Here is a 19,740-nt window from a genome sequence, read left to right as displayed (position 1 = left end):
ATTCAAAGCAACGTTTAACCGTCATTCCCTGCTTTTAGTGGTTTTTCCCGTGCAGATTTAGAATTTACATAAGAATTGTTGACATGATTATGAAGGTCAGATGTGGCTAAACCAGTCGGAAGGTTGTTGGTTTGATTCCACCTTCCCTTCATCACATGTTGAAGCTTTCTTGGGAAAGACAATGAACCTCGTATTGCCTCCAATACACAACCTGGTGTGTTAATGTGTGGACATTTGTGTGTGCTGATGATGAATGTGAGTCAATAAGACTTGAAGAGTGCTTTATAAATGTTGTCATTTATTGTGGTCTTTATGTTCATGATCTATCTGAATTCTCTGTAGACGGAACACAAAATGTCTGTTGAGGAGGTTTGCCAGAAATACAACACGGATATCGTGCAGGTAAGATGTTCACTTCAGATCACACAGACCAGTGTGAAACTTACTGCTTTTTCCTGGATTCTTGAGAAAAAAAGTAGTTTCACCACACTTCGTACATATCTGCTTTTGTACATGTTCTGGGTTAAAAAAACAAACATTCTCCTTCCTAAATTATTTGCTGCTGTGCTTTACAATCCTTTCGTCACTTCTTTTAATATTCGGTTATTTCCATCACCCTCCTGCTGATCGCAATCGACCCCTCTGTCTTTACCACACCCAGGGTTTGACCAATGCCAGGGCAGCAGAGTACCTGGCCAGGGACGGACCCAATGCCCTGACTCCACCCCCTACCACCCCACAGTGGGTCAAGTTCTGTCGTCAGCTGTTTGGTGGCTTCTCTATCTTGCTGTGGATCGGTGCCATCCTCTGCTTCTTGGCCTACGCCATCCAGGCTGCGACAGAGGATGAGCCTGCTGGGGATAATGTAAGTGGACGATAGTCAGAAAAGCTGGCAGGTGATGGCAGGACTCATTAATTGTGAAACATTCATGCATGCAAAGCTTGTTGCCTTAAATGGAAACGTAGCTCATAACATTATTAAAATTGAGTTTTAGTGGAACAGCACCTATGACACATACTGTATGTTACTGAATCAGTGGGTCTTGACAGAACCAGAATAATGTCCTCTTCACCGTGTTTTTAAATCGCTGCTTAGCAAATTAAGTGTTTTTAAAGCTCTTTCCTCAAGCTCCAAATGTGAATAGCCCTGAACCATCTCGGCATGGACTTCACTAGACTGTGGTAACTGTGGTAACTGGCACCAGCAGGTCCTTTAATACTGTAAATCAGTTGCATTCCTCATGGATCTGACTGGTTTGTTCATCCCACAGAAGCTTGGCCTTAAATAAGATCTGGGAGTTGTTACGCAAAGCGTTTTTGTTTTGCGGCAGGGAGCATTAACCTGCTAAAAGAGGCCACAACCATGAAGGAATACTGTTTGTTTGAAAGGTCAAACATGGTCTGCATTAATGCTGGAGTAGGCGGTACGTGTCAAAGTAACATCCACATGGATGGTGGGACCGAAGGTTTCCCAGCTGAACATTGCCCAAAGCATTGCACCTTTTCTGCTGGCTTGCCTTCTTTCCGTAGTGCATCCAGGTCCTTCTTCCATTGGTATGTGGTCCAGTTCTGATGTTCATGATCCCATTGTTGGTTCTTTCAGCAGTCGGCCTGGGTTGGGACTGGTCTGCAGCTATGCAGCCCAATACACAACAAACTGCAATAGATTGTGTATTCTAATACCTTTGTATCAGAACCAGCCTTAACCTCTACAGTAGTTTGAGCTACAGTAGCTCTTCTGGACCACACAGCCGGCCTTCACCCCCCACATCCATCAGTGAGCCTTGGTGGCCCATGACCCAGTTCACCACTGGCCCTTCTTTAGACCACTTTTAAAAGGTACTGAACACCTCAGACCATGAACGCCCCACAGGAGGTGCAGCTTTAGAGATACTCTGACCGTTGACCAGTCATCATCATGATTTGGCCGACGTCCACCATTTTTCCTGCTTCGAAGTAATCAACTCAGGACAAAATGGACTTGCTGCTGAATATATGCAGCCCTCTAACAGAAAGAAAGCCTATGCCAGTAGTCATAATTTTATGCCTGACAATATTGTGGAAGTATCCGTCTCAGATGCGTAGACAGAGTGCAGGGTGAGTAGTTGCTGCTCTGGGTTTCCCTGCCATCTCTTCAAGGATCATTTTGCCAAGTCCTCCAGGATGAGTGTGTCGGCTGTTTGTCCTAACGCTGCCAACTGGCCCGTCTTTAGGATGACACACACCGTTCTGTTAGCATCCGTTTCAAGCCGCTGTAGGGAGAGAGTAACTCCTGGTGTTGGTAATGGTCGGGTAAGAGAAGGATGTTGTCGGGTCAGCACTGTTTTTATGCCGGGTCAGAGCACAGCATAGAGGCTAAACGGCTCTGACGCACACGGCATGACAGAACAAAATACTTGGCTCAGTCCACAGGGAGGAAACAGCAGCAGCGTCGAGCCAGGATGAGTGACCATGACTGTCATCCACCAGAACATGAGTTCATGCCCTGATGACCAGTCAGAAAGGAACATGGCTGAAAGGGCTTTATGAGACATTAGTTAAATGATCTTTTTGTTATGTTGTTATGGAGATTAGTTAAAACGTGGTGAAAAACACCCTGGTTAGGTCACAGGGTGATTAAAAATATCGACAGATATTCTTTTGGGTCAGTTAATTTATCTCTTTCTATATTCTGAGTTTTTGATATGAATCCATTTTGGAATAAAATAAGTGACTGACTGATTTGTGCATCAGATATGAAAGGCTCATATTATCTCTCTGCTTTTCTTTCTTTTCTCTGTAGTTATATCTGGGTATCGTGCTGTCGGCTGTCGTCATCATCACCGGCTGCTTCTCCTATTTTCAGGAAGCTAAAACCTCCAAGATCATGGAGTCCTTCAAGAACATGGTCCCTCAGGTACAAAACGCTGATTTTTCAAAAAAAAAAAAACTGAAACAATTCATTTGATTCCTTCTTTTATAAAACTGTAAGTCATATATTTAATGAATATTTGATGCTGTTAAAATAAAACCTTTCAGATAATTCCTTTGGAACCATTAAAAGGTTAATGTTTCATTTTTACATGAATTTAATGCGAGGATGAGTTCTCCAGGTCTTCATTGTTTTCCTGAGAGCAGGATGTTTAAGCCATCGTGGGTTTTAACATTTAGTTTTTTTCTGTAGAACTTCTTATTTTGTACCACTTGATCATTTCAGTTCTACCCAATGTTCTGCTGCCACATTTATAATATCACTAAAGATTTAGCTAAACGTCTGACATTAAATAGAGTATCTCAGGACTCAATTCTGTTCCCAGCAAGCACTGGTGATCCGAGAGGGAGAGAAGATGCAGATCAATGCTGAGCAGGTGGTAGCAGGAGACCTGGTGGAGGTGAAAGGAGGAGACAGGATCCCTGCTGACCTTCGCATCATCTCCTCCCATGGCTGCAAGGTGAGCTCACACCTAAAGAAACTAAACTCTGTAAATCATTTCTCCTCAGCATGGTGCCTCTAAAGCTTCATTAATAAAGATCTCTGTACTTTCTCCACTAGATTATCTTTGATCTCATTCATTCATTCATCTATCTTCTATACCGCTTATTTCATAGCGAGTCACAGGGGAGCTGGTGCCTATCTCCAGCAGTCTACGGGCGAGAGGCAGGTTACATCCTGGACAGGTCACCAGTCCATTGCAGGGCAACACAGAGACATACAAGACAAACAACCACGCAGACTCATTCACACCCATGAATTTAGAGCGACCAATTAACCTAACAGTCATGTTTTTTGGACTGAACTCAATGCAGAAAGACCCTCAGCCAGACGTCGACCCCCAGACCTTCTTGCTGCAAGGCAACAGTGCTACCAACTGCCCCACCGTGCAGCCCTTGATCTCTCATAGTTTATGTCTCTGATTAGTTAACTAGTGTTTCCTGCATCACCAGGTTGACAACTCATCCCTGACTGGAGAATCGGAGCCCCAGACCAGATCTCCTGACTGCACCCATGACAACCCCCTGGAAACTCGCAACATTGCTTTCTTCTCCACCAACTGCGTCGAAGGTAACTCCATCGATGTCGCCATGTCTTCATGAATTAATAACACAGGGCCAGATTCAGGTTGATGGAATAGTTTTAGCCCTTTTTGCTTGTGCCACCATCATTGTAAAGTTTATGAAAGATAAAAGGGAGACATTTCACTGAATATTTTTTCTTTATCATGTAACAAGATTTATTGAATAAAATAATACAATTTCTTCTCAGTCAAAGTTCTATTTGTGTCTGTAGGCTTTATACAGACAAATAAGTATTGAGTAACTTGGTATTTTATAAAAGAAACCTTTGTATTTAAAACTATAATAATATTTTAACCTAGGTGAATATGTACTTCATATGTTTTCCTATTTATTGAAGATAATTTTCCTAATCTGACAATAGTTTAACACCCCCCCACCCAACACCACCACCCCCTCCTGCCCCTGCATTGATCCTTTTTTTTCCAGTCTTTGTGTTTTATGCAGGTTGGTATCATGATGGGATTCTGAGCCAATCAAACACAAGGTCCAACTTCATAAAATACTAAATGCAGGCACATGTTGCAGATTATTAGCCCTAAATTGTTTTAGAGGTTCTTAGCACAGTTTGTTGTCCACTACAAATATTAACTTTGTGGATAAAACTGAGGAATGGTTTCACAGAAAGATGCAGTAAAAAAAAAAAAAGAATGATGCAGCTGTGGTCTGGACTGGTCTGGAGAATAAAATCCAGAGTCCAGTCGGGAACTGAGACAAAACCTAGACTTTCGACAACGTGGACCGAGACCGGTCTCAAATGCCACAACACTAGGACTCAGAGCAGTCTACTGTGTCATTTACTGTCAGTACTTACTGAATGAGCAGCTCATGTGTTCGCATTAAAGAATAAAAGTTGGCTGACATCATCAAGTCGCTTAATTTCTGTTGCACTTTGTTTAGGCCATTCTGTTGTACCTCTGATTACGATGTTCAGTGTTGGGGTATATTACAACCTGGGGCCATTTGGTTGGCACGAGGCTGTGTGGTTGAAGGTTAATGACTTGCTGGCCCAGCATCGTCTGGGATTGGCTGGCTTTGGTTTAAATGTTGGGTCAGAATGGAGTATGTCTGCTGCCCTCTTGTGGTTACAAAACATTCTTGGCTTGATCCTGCAAGTGGGATCAGCCTGTTTCTGCTGTCATTTATTTTCACTCCCTGTTAGTTTCTCATTATGTTCAGTTTCTGTTTTTAAATTAAACCATAAATCCTGATAATATTTCCATAACCTTCCCTCTAGGAACTGCGCGTGGTATTGTTGTGTGTACTGGTGATCATACAGTGATGGGTCGCATTGCCACACTTACCTCAGGCCTGGAGACTGGCAAGGTAACATCTGCATTATCTGATGCATTAAATCTGCTGAAACAAATTTTGTATTCATTTACTATAACAGCAGAACATCAGTTAAACTTGTTTACCAAAATGTTTATTGCTCTGTGCTCGTTTTATTCCCTCACTTTCCTTCAACAAGTTACTAAACCAAAAACCTGCCAGCCCTCTGGTAAAATATCTACCTTTGGACATGAAATACTTTTTCATCTTTTTTCAGACACCCATTGCTAAGGAGATTGAGCACTTCATCCAAATCATCACCGGCGTGGCCGTCTTTCTTGGAGTGAGCTTCTTCGTCCTCTCCCTCGTCCTGGGTTACAGCTGGCTGGAGGCTGTGATCTTCCTCATCGGCATCATTGTGGCTAATGTGCCCGAGGGTCTGCTGGCTACAGTCACTGTGAGTTTTACAGAGACTCTCTGGAACTAAGCTTTGTGTTGTTTAGTCTGTGAAGAAGGCTGAGGTGTCAGTACAAACCCATTCAATAAATTAGAATGTGGCTGAAAAGTTCATTTATTTCAGTAACTTAGCTCATTAAGTGAAACATATTATATAGATTAACGGTTTTTCTGCATACAGCCAGTGACAACACGCCATTTAAGATTAGAAAATTACATCAGACCAATAAAAGTCACTTCTTTTTGGAAGGTTGTTATTCTCAAAAAATACTCTTAATTTGACAAACAATCCTCATTGGATGATCTATTCTACTTTAATGAACCTGACTGTATATCTGCTGTGTTTGTGTCAAGGCTGAAATGTTTTACTGACCTCGGCTCATTTATTTATTGCTGTTTTTCTCCCGTTAAACTCAGTGATGGACAGAGAAAGTCAGAGAGAAACTTCAAACATACTTTTACAGTGAGGAAAATCACACCCTGCAACTTTGCAAGTTCTCCCACTTAGAAATCATGGAGGGGTCTGAAATGTTCATCTTAGGTGCATATCCACTGTGAGAGACAAAAAAGTCCAGAAATCACAATGTATGATTTTTTAAATAATTTATGTGTGTGTTACTGCTGCAAATAAGTATTTGAACACCTGTGAAAATCAATGTTAATATTTGGTACAGTAGCCTTTCTTTGCCATTACAGAGGTCAAATGTTTCAAGTAGTTTTTCACCAGGTTTGCACAAACTGCAGCAGGGATTTTGGCCCATTCCTCCACACAGATTTCTGTACTGTCGCTGAGAAACATGGAGTTTGCGCTCCCTCCAAAGATTTTCTATAGGGTTTAGGTCTGGAGACTTGCGGGTCATTGTCGTGTTGGAAGACCCAGCCACGACCCATCTTCAATGCTCTAACTGACGGAAGGAGGTTGTTCCCCAAAATCTCATAATACATGGCCCCGGTCATCCTCTCCTTAATGCAGTGCAGTCGTCCTGTCCCATGTGCAGAAAAACACCCCCAAAGCATGATGCTTCCACCCCCATGCTTCATAGTAGGGGTGGTGTTTTTGGGATGGTACTTATCATTTTTCATCCTCCAAACACAGTGAGTGAAATTCAGACCAAGAAGTTCTATTTTGGTCTCATCTGACCACAGAACTTTCTCCCATGACTCCTCTGGATCATCCAAATGGTCATGGGCAAACTTAAGACGGGCCTGGACGTGTGCTGATTTACGCAGGGGAACCTTCCGTGCCGTGCATGACTTTAAACCACAGTAACCTTGGAAACAGTGGTGCCAGACCTCTTCAGGTCATTGACCAGCTCCTCCCTTGTACTTCTGGGCTGATTCCTCACCTTTCTTAGGATCAGTGATACACCACGAGGTGAGATCTTGCATGGAGCCCCAGTCCGAGGGAGATTGACTGTCATGTTCAGCTTCTTCCATTTTCTAAAAATTACTCCAACAGTTGATCTTTTTTCACCAAGCTGCTTGGCAGTTGCTCCGTAGCCTTTTCCAGCCTTGTGGAGGTCTATGATTTTGTCTCTGGTGTCTTTGAACAGCTCGTTGGTCTTAGCCATGTTAGTAATTAGAGTCTTACTGATGGTGTGGGGCAGACAGGTGTCTTTATGCAGCTAACGACCTCAAACAGGTGCTTCTAATTTAGAATAATAAGTGGAGTGGAGAGGGACGTTTTAGAGGCGGACTAACAGGTTGATTGGCAGGTGTTCACATACTTATTTGCAGCAGTAAAACATAAATTATTTAAAAAATCATACATTGTGATTTCTGGACTTTTTTGTCTCTCACAGTGGATATCCACCTAAGATGAAAATTTCTGATCCCTCCATGATTTCTAAGTGGGAGAACTTGCAAAGTCGCAGAGTGTTCAAATACTTATTTTCCTCACTGTAAATGAACAAAACCAGAGGAAAATCAATTCTTTCTACTGGCCCTTTTTTAACTGTATAGTCTACATAATCAGCAACTTGATCATGTTTCCTGACATTACACATTAAAGCATATATATATATATTCACATTCTGTGGCATTTTTAGTACTGTAAAAATACATTTTGCTAAACCAACCTTGGTAAATGTGTTGTTACTGTTGGTATGTGTAACTTTGGGCTTCAGTGACATACATTATGTGTTGTTTGGTGACATGTGTAGTGATGCTAATGGTGTTTTGTCCTGTGTGGTGTGCTTCTTCTCTCTGTGTGCCTTCATGTTGCTACCTGATTGTTTGGATTGTTGTGCTTTAACATTCTGTCGGGTTCAGTTTCTGTGGTGAATCTGTTCAGTTCTCTCGCTCTTCACATGTTTCTTCCATAGCAGCCATGTGTTTGTGTTTCTCTTTGTCCATTCTCCTCTCTGTCTGTGTCTCTCCCCTCTTTTCCAGGCCTGGTGCGGGGCTCTCTGCAATGACAACGGCTAGTTAACGTAATAACATTAGGCCTGTTACCTTTTAACTCCATAGTCTGAATTTGGCCGCCTTGGCTGGTTCTGTTTGGCCCACTGGCCTTGCTCTACTTGGCTTGATACCATAATGCACCGCTGCTCTGCTGCATCACCTCACTCGTTCATGCCTCTGCATTGCTTTATTGGCTGATTTAAATCTCAGAGGGGATCTTGATTTTAGTGCATTTTGCTGAGATGTTAAGCAGGATAAAGTTCTCCAGGGATCTCAGTGGGTCCGTTTCTTATATAGGTTAGAACGCTACTTACAACTCTGCTCATGAGCCAATGTTTAATGCCTGTGGAGAATCTCCTCTGTGATGTTAGTTTACCAAATAAAATACTAAATTTCTCTTTAGCACTCTCCTCCTTTGTTTTATTTTTATCTTCTCTCCATCTGTCCTCTTCCTCCCCTTATCTCCTGTTTCTTCCTCTGCTTCATCTCTCCATCACTCCGTTCTCTTAGGTGTGTTTGACTCTGACAGCAAAGCGAATGGCTCGTAAGAACTGTCTGGTGAAGAACCTGGAGGCTGTGGAAACTCTGGGTTCCACCTCCACCATCTGCTCTGACAAGACCGGCACCCTGACCCAGAACAGGATGACCGTGGCCCACATGTGGTTCGACAACCAGATCCATGAAGCCGACACAACGGAGGACCAGTCCGGTGAGAATTTCGGCTGAGATGAGTTCAGCCAGGTTAAAATGAATTGATTCGTGTTCATAGTTCACCACCTAAACAATCTAAACCAGTTCTCATTTATTTCTAATACTTTGTCTCACATAAAGCATATTTTATAATAACCAAAGTCCAAAAACAACTGCTCTGATTCACATATGTAATGTGTTTGTGATTAGAGGAAGCACCATTGCAGGCCACTGGTTTAGATTTATAAAAATTATAGTCTAATGTGACCCGAAACTTCAATACTGTAGGCAGTATAAATCATATACAACTCTTTGAAATCAACACTGACTCAGACTAAAAGACAGCAGCAGAGTAACTATATGAAGCCAACAAGTTACTTTCCTCTGATGTTATGAAAATCCAAGTTTATTCGCTGATTGTAAAACTGAAGATCAACTCTGCTGTTGTTTTTCAGCTAAACTCACCCCCACACATGTTAAGTGTCCTCTGTTTGAAACCCTCAATGAACCTTCAATAAACCTTAAATTCAGCTACACATTTCACCCTATGTTCAGCAGGTAAAGTTTTAATATGTTCATCAAACTCCAAACAAAGACCAGTATTAGTTTTTATAATGTTTGTTTTAAAACATTAAATTCTTAAGAGCTCAGTGTTGATGAGACTGAATAGGAAGTCAGATTTTAGTTAAATATGAAACACCCAAACATCAGGTAATGTTTCCTTTCAACCCTTTTAGGTTCCTCGTTTGACAAAAGTTCAACAACATGGGTGTCTCTGGCTCGTATTGCTTCGCTTTGCAACCGTGCTGTGTTCAAGGCCGGTCAGGAATCTCTCCCCATTCTTAAACGGGAGGTTGCCGGCGACGCCTCCGAGTCAGCTCTGCTCAAGTGCATCGAGTTGTCCTGCGGCGCTGTCAAAGCCATGAGGGACAAGAACAAGAAGGTGGCCGAGATCCCGTTCAACTCCACCAACAAGTATCAGGTAGATGGTCTAAATGCTTCAGGACGTAGGGCAGACCTGAAGCCACAAACTTCGTGTTTAATTGCTGAATCTGTTTTCATTCAGCTCTCAATTCATGAATCGGAGGAAGAAAATGACAACCGCTACCTGCTGGTGATGAAGGGAGCCCCTGAGAGGATCCTCGATCGCTGTTCCACCATCATGATACAGGGCAAAGAGCAGCCCATGGACGACGAGATGAAGGAGTCTTTCCAGAACGCCTACCTGGAACTGGGAGGACTGGGAGAGAGAGTTCTGGGTGAGGATGTCAGGAAACTAGTGAAAATTAGTACCGTATTTTCCGCACTATAAGGCGCACCGGATTATAAGGCGCATAGAATAGAAGCTACTGCAGTCAAACGTTTGACTGGGGTTGCGTTATGCATCCACTAGATGGAGCTGTGCTAAAGAGAATGTCAACAGATAAGTCAGTCAGTCAAACTTTATTAATACACTACAAACCAGCGTTCTGATAACTCCATTCACTCTCATGGTAAGGTCTCCTCTACATAGAAATCTATTGAATAGAGCCAACCGCACGTTAGGAATGCATTGGAGTCTATGAAGTTGAAGTTGAAATCAAACGTTAGTTAAAACGTGAAAGGGAACTTTTCCCTGATTCAGTAAACACGTAAAAGAAACAGTTTGATGCACTAAATCAAACGTTAGTACTGTTAACCTTTCCTGTTTCTGTCCCCTGACCGTAGTCTGATGACACAGGGGAGACGCTTTCTCCAGGGCCGAAGTTACTAGTTTCCTCGGGGTTAACTCCCTCACTCATACGTTGCTGAGTTGAGCATGAAGAAACAGCATCAAAACACTGAGTTGTTGATGAGATTCGGGGTTCTTTTTAATGACTTTACAGCACGTAAAAACACAGGGCTTACAGACTCATACACCGCTGCTCCGGTCGCCGTCTCTACCCGCCCCACATACACAATAATACCGACGTCACTCCTTCACTCTTGATTCTCAGCTACGGCAGCACACAGCGCCACCTCTGTCCGGAGGAGTAATGTCAACATCTTCCATACACACACACGAAACATACACCCCACACACTGAGCTTCTAATCACATATAGTTCAGGCAATTCCTGCAACAGTACATTCAAACGTTATACACACACAAGTGGTGTTGGACTAGGAGTAAGCACAGTACAGGTGTTTACCGCTATTACTTCGGCGACGCTCCTGACTACGGTAGTCGTAATGTTGCAGGCGGTGCGGCTTTGTAGTTTACCAGTCGTACTGAAACATTTTGACAGAGCGCCGTGTACAACCAGTATGGATCAACCAATTAACCAATTGATCCATATATAAGGCGCTCCGGATTACAAGGCGCACTGTCATTTTTTGAGAAAATACGGTAAATTCTGCTGTCTATACATAAGTATTGAACACATCTGTGTGTCTCAGTAAATATTTCTAATGGGTTTGTTGACACCAAATCTTAACCAGATGTTGGTAAAAATCCAAACAAATCAAACATAATTAGTCCATTAATTATGTGTAATAAAGGGAAACAACTCAGGAAATAAGTATTGAACCTTTTTTTTTCCTGTAAGAGCAGCTTTAACATGTCTCCTGCACGGAGGAGCTAGACTCATGAATTGCTCAGGTGGGATTTTGACTTTTTGATATCATTGCCTTGCTGAAGATTGAATGAAGACATTTTTAAAAAGAATGATTACTGTAGTTATTTGAAGTCTACCAAGTAACATGAAAGCAGCACAACAACGCTCCAAAACCTCACCGGACTTCATTGTTTTAGGCTGATGTTCTGTTCTCAGTCCTGCCTTAAACATGTGTGCTGTGCAGTGACATCTCCTCTCGTCTGCTGTGAGTATTAATAGAGGCTATATTGGTGAGTTTATTATGTATTTTCATTGAAAAACTAATAGCAGCTGCCAGAAATCAGATCAGTCACTGTTTGTGTCAAATATTATATATATTTCTACATGATAAACAATTTACTGTTGGGCGTAGAAGAATAAAATAAAATGAACAATCCCAACAGTCATGATGTGAATGCTGCCTCTTCTGTGCAATTAATTAGAAATTATAGCAGAGTGGATTTCAAATAATAGTTTGTTATTTCAGCACAAAGGCAGCAGATGGTCTGCATGGAGGTTAAAGTGCATTAATCTTCTAATGAACGGTGTGCAGTTATCTGGGAGCACCTTAACAATAAGAAGGCGTCCTATTATTAAAAAAAGCAACATGGACTGAAGAGATTTCAGTTTGCCAAGAACACATGGACCGACCTAAAGAAAAATGGAGCAACAATTTGCTGACTGATGAAAGCAACATTGTTCTTTCTGGATCTAGAACGTTCGCCAGGCAACCACCAGGTTTAACTCAGCCAAAAATGTTGCTCGTTATATCAATAGTTCCAGTGAAAACAGATTTACTGAGAATAACGTCAGTGTGTTCAATACTTATTTTCCCACTCTATAACTAAAGCCATTTCTCTCTTTCTGACCTCTTTCTTCCAGGTTTCTGCCACCTGTTCATGTCGGAAGACAAGTATCCTAAAGGTTTTGCGTTTGACACGGATGACGTCAACTTCCAGACAGACAACCTGTGCTTTGTTGGCCTCATGTCCATGATCGATCCTCCTCGCGCTGCCGTGCCTGATGCTGTGGGAAAATGCCGCTCAGCTGGCATCAAGGTGGGTAATTTTTCAGTTCCGACATTGAAATCAGAGAAGCACATCTAAAGAGAAATAAAACCTCATAAAATCAAGTAATCTGACATCTTGAGTCAAACACCAGGGCCTATTCTTCTATTTATCCTCTGCTGTCTTCCATGAATATTTCTATTCTTTGAGTTGCTGTGCTTTTGTGTTTTCCCCTTTTTCTTCTGTAGGTCATTATGGTGACTGGTGACCATCCAATCACAGCCAAGGCCATAGCTAAGGGTGTCGGCATCATTTCCGAGGGCAACGAAACCGTGGAAGACATTGCTGCTCGTCTGAACATTCCTGTCAGCCAGGTTAACCCCAGGTGAGATGCATGTGGTCTTATTTCCATTGATGACAAACATGAGAGATATTTAGTTAATTGATAGAAGGTTTGTAAAAACTGGATTCATGACAGCTTTGTTTATTATTTGGAGCAAACTGTTGATTTAGATGCTCTGTTGTGTTTTGCAGGGATGCCAAGGCCTGTGTGATCCACGGCACCGATCTTAAAGATCTGAATCAGGAACAGATGGACGATATTTTAAAGAACCACACAGAGATTGTCTTTGCTAGAACCTCCCCTCAGCAGAAGCTCATTATTGTAGAAGGCTGCCAGCGACAGGTACCTAAAGTCAGCAAACATTTTAAAATGTTCACTTTTGTACACTTCGGTTCCAATATAAAACTGTGAGGGATTTTCCCTCAGGGAGCCATCGTGGCTGTGACAGGAGATGGTGTGAACGATTCCCCTGCCCTGAAGAAGGCCGACATCGGTGTTGCCATGGGAATTTCTGGCTCTGACGTATCCAAACAAGCAGCAGACATGATCCTGCTGGACGACAACTTTGCCTCCATTGTCACTGGAGTGGAAGAAGGTGCGTGATTAAAAACAAGGAAGGTGTGAGAGACTGGAGCAAGAGAACATCACAGTAAATAGATCCATTTAGAGAGATGGGGTCCAAATTAAACCAGTTTTAATACTATAAATAACATTTATGTTTTAGTCCAAATCTAAATACTTATTTATCATGTTTTTGTCTTCAGGTCGCCTGATTTTTGACAACTTGAAGAAGTCCATCGCTTACACTCTGACAAGCAACATCCCAGAGATCACACCATTCCTGTTCTTCATCCTGGTCAACATCCCCCTGCCCCTGGGTACCATCACTATCCTCTGCATCGACCTGGGAACCGACATGGTAAGAACAAAATATCAGTCAGGAAACTGAACTCTGAACCTGTGATATGTTCACGTCCAGAAGTCACTGTTAGCTCCCCCTTTTTAATTCACACATGGGCCTCACAGATTCAGCTTTTAGAAACACGGTGATGATGGGTTAAACAATATGTTTGCACACGATGAGTCAGAATATCTGACCTGTAAACAAACATTAAAACAATGTTATTCCATGAACGAGTCACCAGGATTTTACACCGAGAAGCTTTTAGTGTAACTGGATGCAAACTGCAAAACATTTTTATCTTGATGCCAACACATAAATGCTGACTCATAGATATGAGTGATACCTGAAGAATAATACAGAACCGACACTAGGTGGCAGTGTGGGAATAAATATACATTCATCCTTTTTGGATATGTTCATCTTTCTTTCTCAGGAGTAAAGAAAACACAGATGGATGAACAGTTTGGTGAAACACGCCTAAAAAATAAAAGCATTTTGTTGAATTGTGTTAATTGAATTACTTTTTTATTTTAGATCACGTAGAAAGAAAAAACTAAACCAAAATATGACAACTTACCACTCTATTCTACATCTTGTTGGTTATATTAACGCCTGAATTGATATCTGAACCTCAACTAAAAATTCTTCATCAGGCAGCTTTTCATCTCCTCTCAGCAGTGAATTGATCACTTTTTTCAGGTTTTTAAGGTATATTCAGTTATGTATTTGTTCCCAACGTTTTTATAGTTGTTTTCTTGTACATGTACAGACACATGAGACAAGACACAAGGCTTTCCTATCCTCACACTGATGTGAGGGTAGGAATGTTTGGGAATACCGTCAAAAGGTTTTCCTAAAATAACTTTCTTAAAAGATTTTGAATCCTTTTGGTGACGATTTTCAAATTGAGGTCGTTCTCGTGTTTTCTGTCAGTCCGTTGAGCTCGTTGGGGTCTGCAGGAACTAGCATAATCGCAGTCTTGCTCACTAAAAACGGTTCAGGTATACCATTTCTTTCTGTAAATTAAATCTGTTTTGTGATCATGTTTCAATAATGTTGATTCTGTAGGTTAAAAAACTACAAATCCCATCTGTTTCTTCTGTTTCAGGTTCCTGCCATCTCTCTCGCCTATGAAGCAGCAGAAAGTGACATCATGAAGCGCCAGCCAAGGAACCCACTGAGGGACAAACTGGTCAATGAGAGACTCATCAGTATTGCCTATGGACAGATCGGTGGGTTCATTTACACCTTAGGGACTGTGATCAGAATTAAAGAAGCATCATGAAGATGGACTGAAAGTGCCACAATCTCATTTAACTTATTAACTAAAACCAAACAGAAAAATGAGACCTTGGTTTTAATGACAGGAAGATACGTCGCCTTGGCGTAGCCTTCTGTGGCATTTGGCTCGGTAGCATTCTCTCTATTTGGTCATCAGCTAAGTCAGCCTACCACAGATTCTTTTTAAATCTTTTTACATAATTGTCCAGCAAGAGCACCTCTTTCTGCAGCTCTCTCATGTACACCAAAGATACAGCTTTTACATAACTGCTACTGAAATACCACTGCAGAACCCCAATAATAACATTACTTAACCTCATGCAGCACTATGCAAGACCTCTGAAGAAGATTCAGGTGATAAAAACTAAATTTCAGACGACTTGACCTACTTCCTGACTGATATGGCTGGTAAATATCTGACCACTAGTTTACTGAAAGAGCAAACTTTCTTTCCCAGAAAGTCAGTTGATTTTTAAATGTGAAGAAAAGAAAGAAGACTGTGACTTCACATTAAAACTAACTTACCCCCATCCTGACACAGTAGAACACTGTAAATACCGTACCCTTGATCCCAGTACACATGAGTTGTATTTAAACTGGGAGTGCATCAAAAATGACAAATACCTCCTTACAGGTGACAGGTTTTTCTACACATTTTTGTTAATAAATCACATTGCATTGATTTTAATCAGTTCTTAATATTGCTTATTTGGTCAAACTTGGCTGCAGTGCCTCGTCTTTCCACAGAGTGGTGACAAGAATTATGCTAACTAGCATGCTACACTCTGTTTCTGCAGGCATGATCCAAGCTCTTGGTGGATTCTTTGCCTATTTTGTTATCATGGCTGAAAATGGTTTCCTGCCTTCTGTGCTTGTTGGTATCCGGCTGAACTGGGATGATCGCTCCAACAACGACCTGGAGGACAGCTATGGGCAGCAATGGGTATGAAACGCCTGCTGCCTTATTCCTGTTCTCCTGTTGGACTCCTGTTCTGTCTTATAAGGCAGTTATTCCAAACCCATTTATTTAAAATATGATGTCTGTTAACTTCTCCTGTGTGCATTAATAAAAATCCATCTGGAACTGTTCATGTCACAGCTGTAAATTTAGTGAGCAAAAGGTTGATGTGATGAAACATCTTCTGTTTTCTGCACAGACCTATGAACAGCGTAAGATAGTGGAGTTCACCTGCCACACAGCGTTCTTCGTCAGCATCGTGGTGGTTCAGTGGGCAGACGTCATTATCTGCAAGACCAGACGCAACTCTGTGTTCCAGCAGGGAATGAAGTGAGTATAAAATCATCTAAAAGTGTTCAGTTAAAGGTTTTTAAAAAAGACATCTCTTATTTTCACTGCACCTTTAGATGATCATAGTTTGAATAGATCGATGATAAATTACAAAAAACATTATTTAGTTTAGCTTTAAGTCAAAAATCTGGATGAACAATCTGAAATAAGCAGCTTTTTATACTTTGCAGTTCCTCACTGCGGCCACATGGGGGCACTAAGAAACCAGATGTGCCAACATACAGAGCACTGTTCTGGTCACAGCATTCATAACCTAATTATGGTCTTTAACTCTGACAGCAGATGTGATTACAGAGTAAACCTGCAGAGTTTAAAAATCAAGATGAATCTATGTTTTTTTTTTCTAACTGAACTCTGGGTTCCTTCCTTCACCTTTGGATTTCCTCGCTACCCTTGCATACGCTTAGTTTCCTCTAACATTTTATTTCACCTGGCTGACCTGTAATGCCTTGAATTGATCTCCTTTATTTGTTTTCAGGAATAAGATTTTGATATTTGGCCTGTTTGAGGAAACGGCTCTGGCCGCCTTCCTGTCCTACTGCCCGGGGATGGGCGTGGCGCTACGGATGTACCCTCTCAAGTAAGAAACACTCACCAGACAATCTCTAAAGGTTCACCATCACTGTGGAATGATGATATGTTCTCTGGGTTTAAAGGACAATAAATTATGCTAGAGGGTTGTCTCCTTAAATCCAGTTTCTACAGTCCCAGTAATTCTCCTCTGCTTTATGTTCAGTAACACAACAGTAAAGATTATTAAAACTATTATTTTAGCTGTTTTGTGCCTCATCAGTATTTTTCCTTTCCGAGGCCCGATCAGCTCTCACCTTTAATCATGTTCTCACTCAGGCCCAGCTGGTGGTTCTGTGCGTTCCCGTACAGTTTCCTCATCTTTGTTTACGACGAGATCCGAAAACTCATCCTTCGCCGAAACCCTGGAGGTATGTTCCCGCTCAAACACGCACAGATTGACCTGCAGCGTTTATATTCATATAACTCTAATAATTCATGACCAGAAGAGATTCAATTCATTCATTAAACTTATGAAACGTTAAAAGTTGATCAGACTCAATTAGACGTTTCAGTCAGTAACTGCTTCTTCTTCTTCTGTTCCTTTTTTCCTCTTCTGTCTCTGCAGGCTGGGTGGAAAAAGAGACTTACTATTAAATGAAAACATCATTAAGCTCCGACCCCATCCCTCCCTGAACTCATCCCAGCCTCTCTCCCCTTCTTTCCTCTTTCTGCTCATCTGTCTCTCATTTTTATTTTATCTAAAATGTACAAGAAAAAGATGTTTACTCTTCCTCCCATCTCCTCTCCATTCCCCATCTTCATTTCTAAACTAGCTAAAAATACAACTGCCAAGACAACGAGAGGACCAACAACAGAAGGGGTGAGGATGGGGGAGGAGCGGCCTTGTATAAACCCTCCCCATCCTCTCCGTCCCTCTGTCCCTGTTTTTCTATCTAAAGCTGACAGCACTAATCTGCCAGAAACACTGTTTGTGCCGATGATGTTTCTCCATCGCTGGCTGCAGCCGCTCATCGTTAGCGTGCTCGAATTTCACCGCTGCTCGGAGCTCGACAAACATCCGATTCCAAGAATAAAGACAAAAACCTGACTGTTCCACCAAAACCATGGCGGCTCCTGTCTCGACATCCGAAGCGGGCAAATGTCCTGTTTTTATTTTCGTCCTGGAGTAAAATCGCCCAGATCCAGCTCTGTAATCACTGCCATTCCTCCCTTCTTCCCTCTTTTCCTCCTTCTCTTTAATCACTGCCAGAACTCCACTGCTGTCCTCCTCTTCCTCCTCCTCTATCTGTGAAAGAACCAGTCTCACCAGTAAACTGAAGCGCTCACTCACGCCCCTAGCAGGGTGTATAAAAAGCTCACCCCTCAGACTCCTTCCCTCCCTGTCCTCCTCCCATCCCTGGGTTGTTCTGTTGTTTTCTAATAGGCGACTTGTGTTTTTTATTGTGGGTTTTTTTAAAGTTTGGAGTGGGTCTGAGAGCTGCTTGTTTTCATTCAGACATTGCAAAACACACCGGCCCTCCGTATCCTGCTCTTCTCACACCTGTACGAGCCCCGAAGCCCTCTTCCTCACCCCACCTGTCGATTTGTCCCAGTTTGTCTTTCTCTGTCTGTGAACTGTGGAGTCCCTCCGTGACCCTTAAACCCGATTTCACTCCTGTTCTCCCCCCGTCACCTCCCTCATCCCCATCACCTGACCTCCCTCCCACTTTAAAAATAAAGAAAACAATCTTTCTGTGTCCTAGGAAAAAGAGATTTCTCTCCAGTTTCATTCTTTAAATCTGTGGAAAACATGGAATAAGGGCCTTGTACCTTAGCTTCTGAAACAGCAGCAGACGGAAAAAGAATAAAATGAAATAAAACAGAAGGATCTCTCTTTTTCAGCTTGGTCTCCAGTTTTGTTTTGTGTGGAGTTATGTCAGAAAATGGAAATAAATTCTGTGACCAACTCTTATGTGTGTCAGCAGTGTCAAGTTCTTCCCCTGTAGAGTTTCATCAAGTCCCAATAGGGTAACCTGATTCTGTGGAAACCTTCTGGCTCCAGAAAAGGACCATAAACAAGTCAGGACTGAAGATGGTTCCTAAATAAAAAACACATCTAATGAATTAAGGTGCAAGAATTTAACAGTTTCAGGAAAATGGACCCAGATGTTCAATAAACAGATAGACGAGCTGCTTACTTTGGTTAAAATCCTTTGGCTCCTCAGGAATAAACCCTCAACTCTTCACCTTAAGCTGCATTGAGGAGGAGGCCTGAAAAAGTTCAGAAATATTGAAGGTCCCACTTGTTTGGGTTTTATTTAACCCTTGGCTACCTAATAAACCTTAAATGAGTTCTTGTTCCTAAAATGAAGAATAAACTGAATATCATCAATTTCCTTCTGAATCTTATCTTGGAAACAATAGTCCAACTCATTAAATTAATATGAATCGTGATCAGAATATAATTTTTAGAGCTGAAACAATTAGCATGCCATTTGCTTAAGAACAACCCATTCAGAGCAGTAAATAAACAACAACTGTACAAACAGTATATACATTTTGCATTTAAGATGAAAAACCTTTTTCTATAAATATGTTCTATCCAGAACTCTTCATGTAGCCTAGCTTTAGCTTCACTTGGTTCACCTTTTGCTCTCCGATTTTTAATCGGTAAATCAAAAGACTAGTCAGCAGATTAATCGATTAGCAAAATAATTGTTAGTTGCAGCCCTAATCATTTTACTCTGGTTTTATTAGCCACTGACAATTCATTGTGTTTATTTTCCTTTGTATAACAAATGGTTATGAAATAAAAATCAAAATACTAGCAGTTCAACAACATTAACCAGACCAGTCACTGTTATTAACTATTTCAAACACAACATACATGATAAG

General features: G+C 41.6%; 1 protein-coding gene across 1 annotated transcript in view; it reads left to right on the top strand.

Moving 5' to 3' along the window:
- atp1a3a (ATPase Na+/K+ transporting subunit alpha 3a) overlaps window positions 1-18,817 on the top strand; it is a 32,931-nt gene extending 14,114 nt beyond the window's left edge. Inside the window, exons 4-24 of the mRNA XM_047383262.1 lie at window positions 343-402; window positions 662-865; window positions 2,783-2,896; window positions 3,297-3,431; window positions 3,925-4,042; window positions 5,291-5,379; window positions 5,603-5,782; window positions 8,695-8,893; window positions 9,612-9,856; window positions 9,941-10,133; window positions 12,371-12,546; window positions 12,744-12,880; window positions 13,030-13,180; window positions 13,265-13,433; window positions 13,603-13,757; window positions 14,851-14,974; window positions 15,821-15,966; window positions 16,181-16,311; window positions 16,811-16,912; window positions 17,182-17,273; window positions 17,471-18,817. Of these exons, the coding sequence (XP_047239218.1) occupies window positions 343-402; window positions 662-865; window positions 2,783-2,896; window positions 3,297-3,431; window positions 3,925-4,042; window positions 5,291-5,379; window positions 5,603-5,782; window positions 8,695-8,893; window positions 9,612-9,856; window positions 9,941-10,133; window positions 12,371-12,546; window positions 12,744-12,880; window positions 13,030-13,180; window positions 13,265-13,433; window positions 13,603-13,757; window positions 14,851-14,974; window positions 15,821-15,966; window positions 16,181-16,311; window positions 16,811-16,912; window positions 17,182-17,273; window positions 17,471-17,499 (2,949 nt within the window). The 3' untranslated portion in view covers window positions 17,500-18,817. The remainder of the gene's footprint in view (window positions 1-342; window positions 403-661; window positions 866-2,782; window positions 2,897-3,296; window positions 3,432-3,924; window positions 4,043-5,290; window positions 5,380-5,602; window positions 5,783-8,694; window positions 8,894-9,611; window positions 9,857-9,940; window positions 10,134-12,370; window positions 12,547-12,743; window positions 12,881-13,029; window positions 13,181-13,264; window positions 13,434-13,602; window positions 13,758-14,850; window positions 14,975-15,820; window positions 15,967-16,180; window positions 16,312-16,810; window positions 16,913-17,181; window positions 17,274-17,470) is intronic.
- The last annotated feature ends 923 nt before the right edge of the window (window positions 18,818-19,740 follow it).

Source organism: Girardinichthys multiradiatus, chromosome 13 (assembly GCF_021462225.1).
Source record: "Girardinichthys multiradiatus isolate DD_20200921_A chromosome 13, DD_fGirMul_XY1, whole genome shotgun sequence".
In the NCBI taxonomy this organism is placed as follows: Eukaryota; Metazoa; Chordata; class Actinopteri; order Cyprinodontiformes; family Goodeidae; genus Girardinichthys; species Girardinichthys multiradiatus.
Note: the sequence above shows the minus strand (reverse complement) of the source record. Positions and strands in the feature narration are given on the sequence as shown.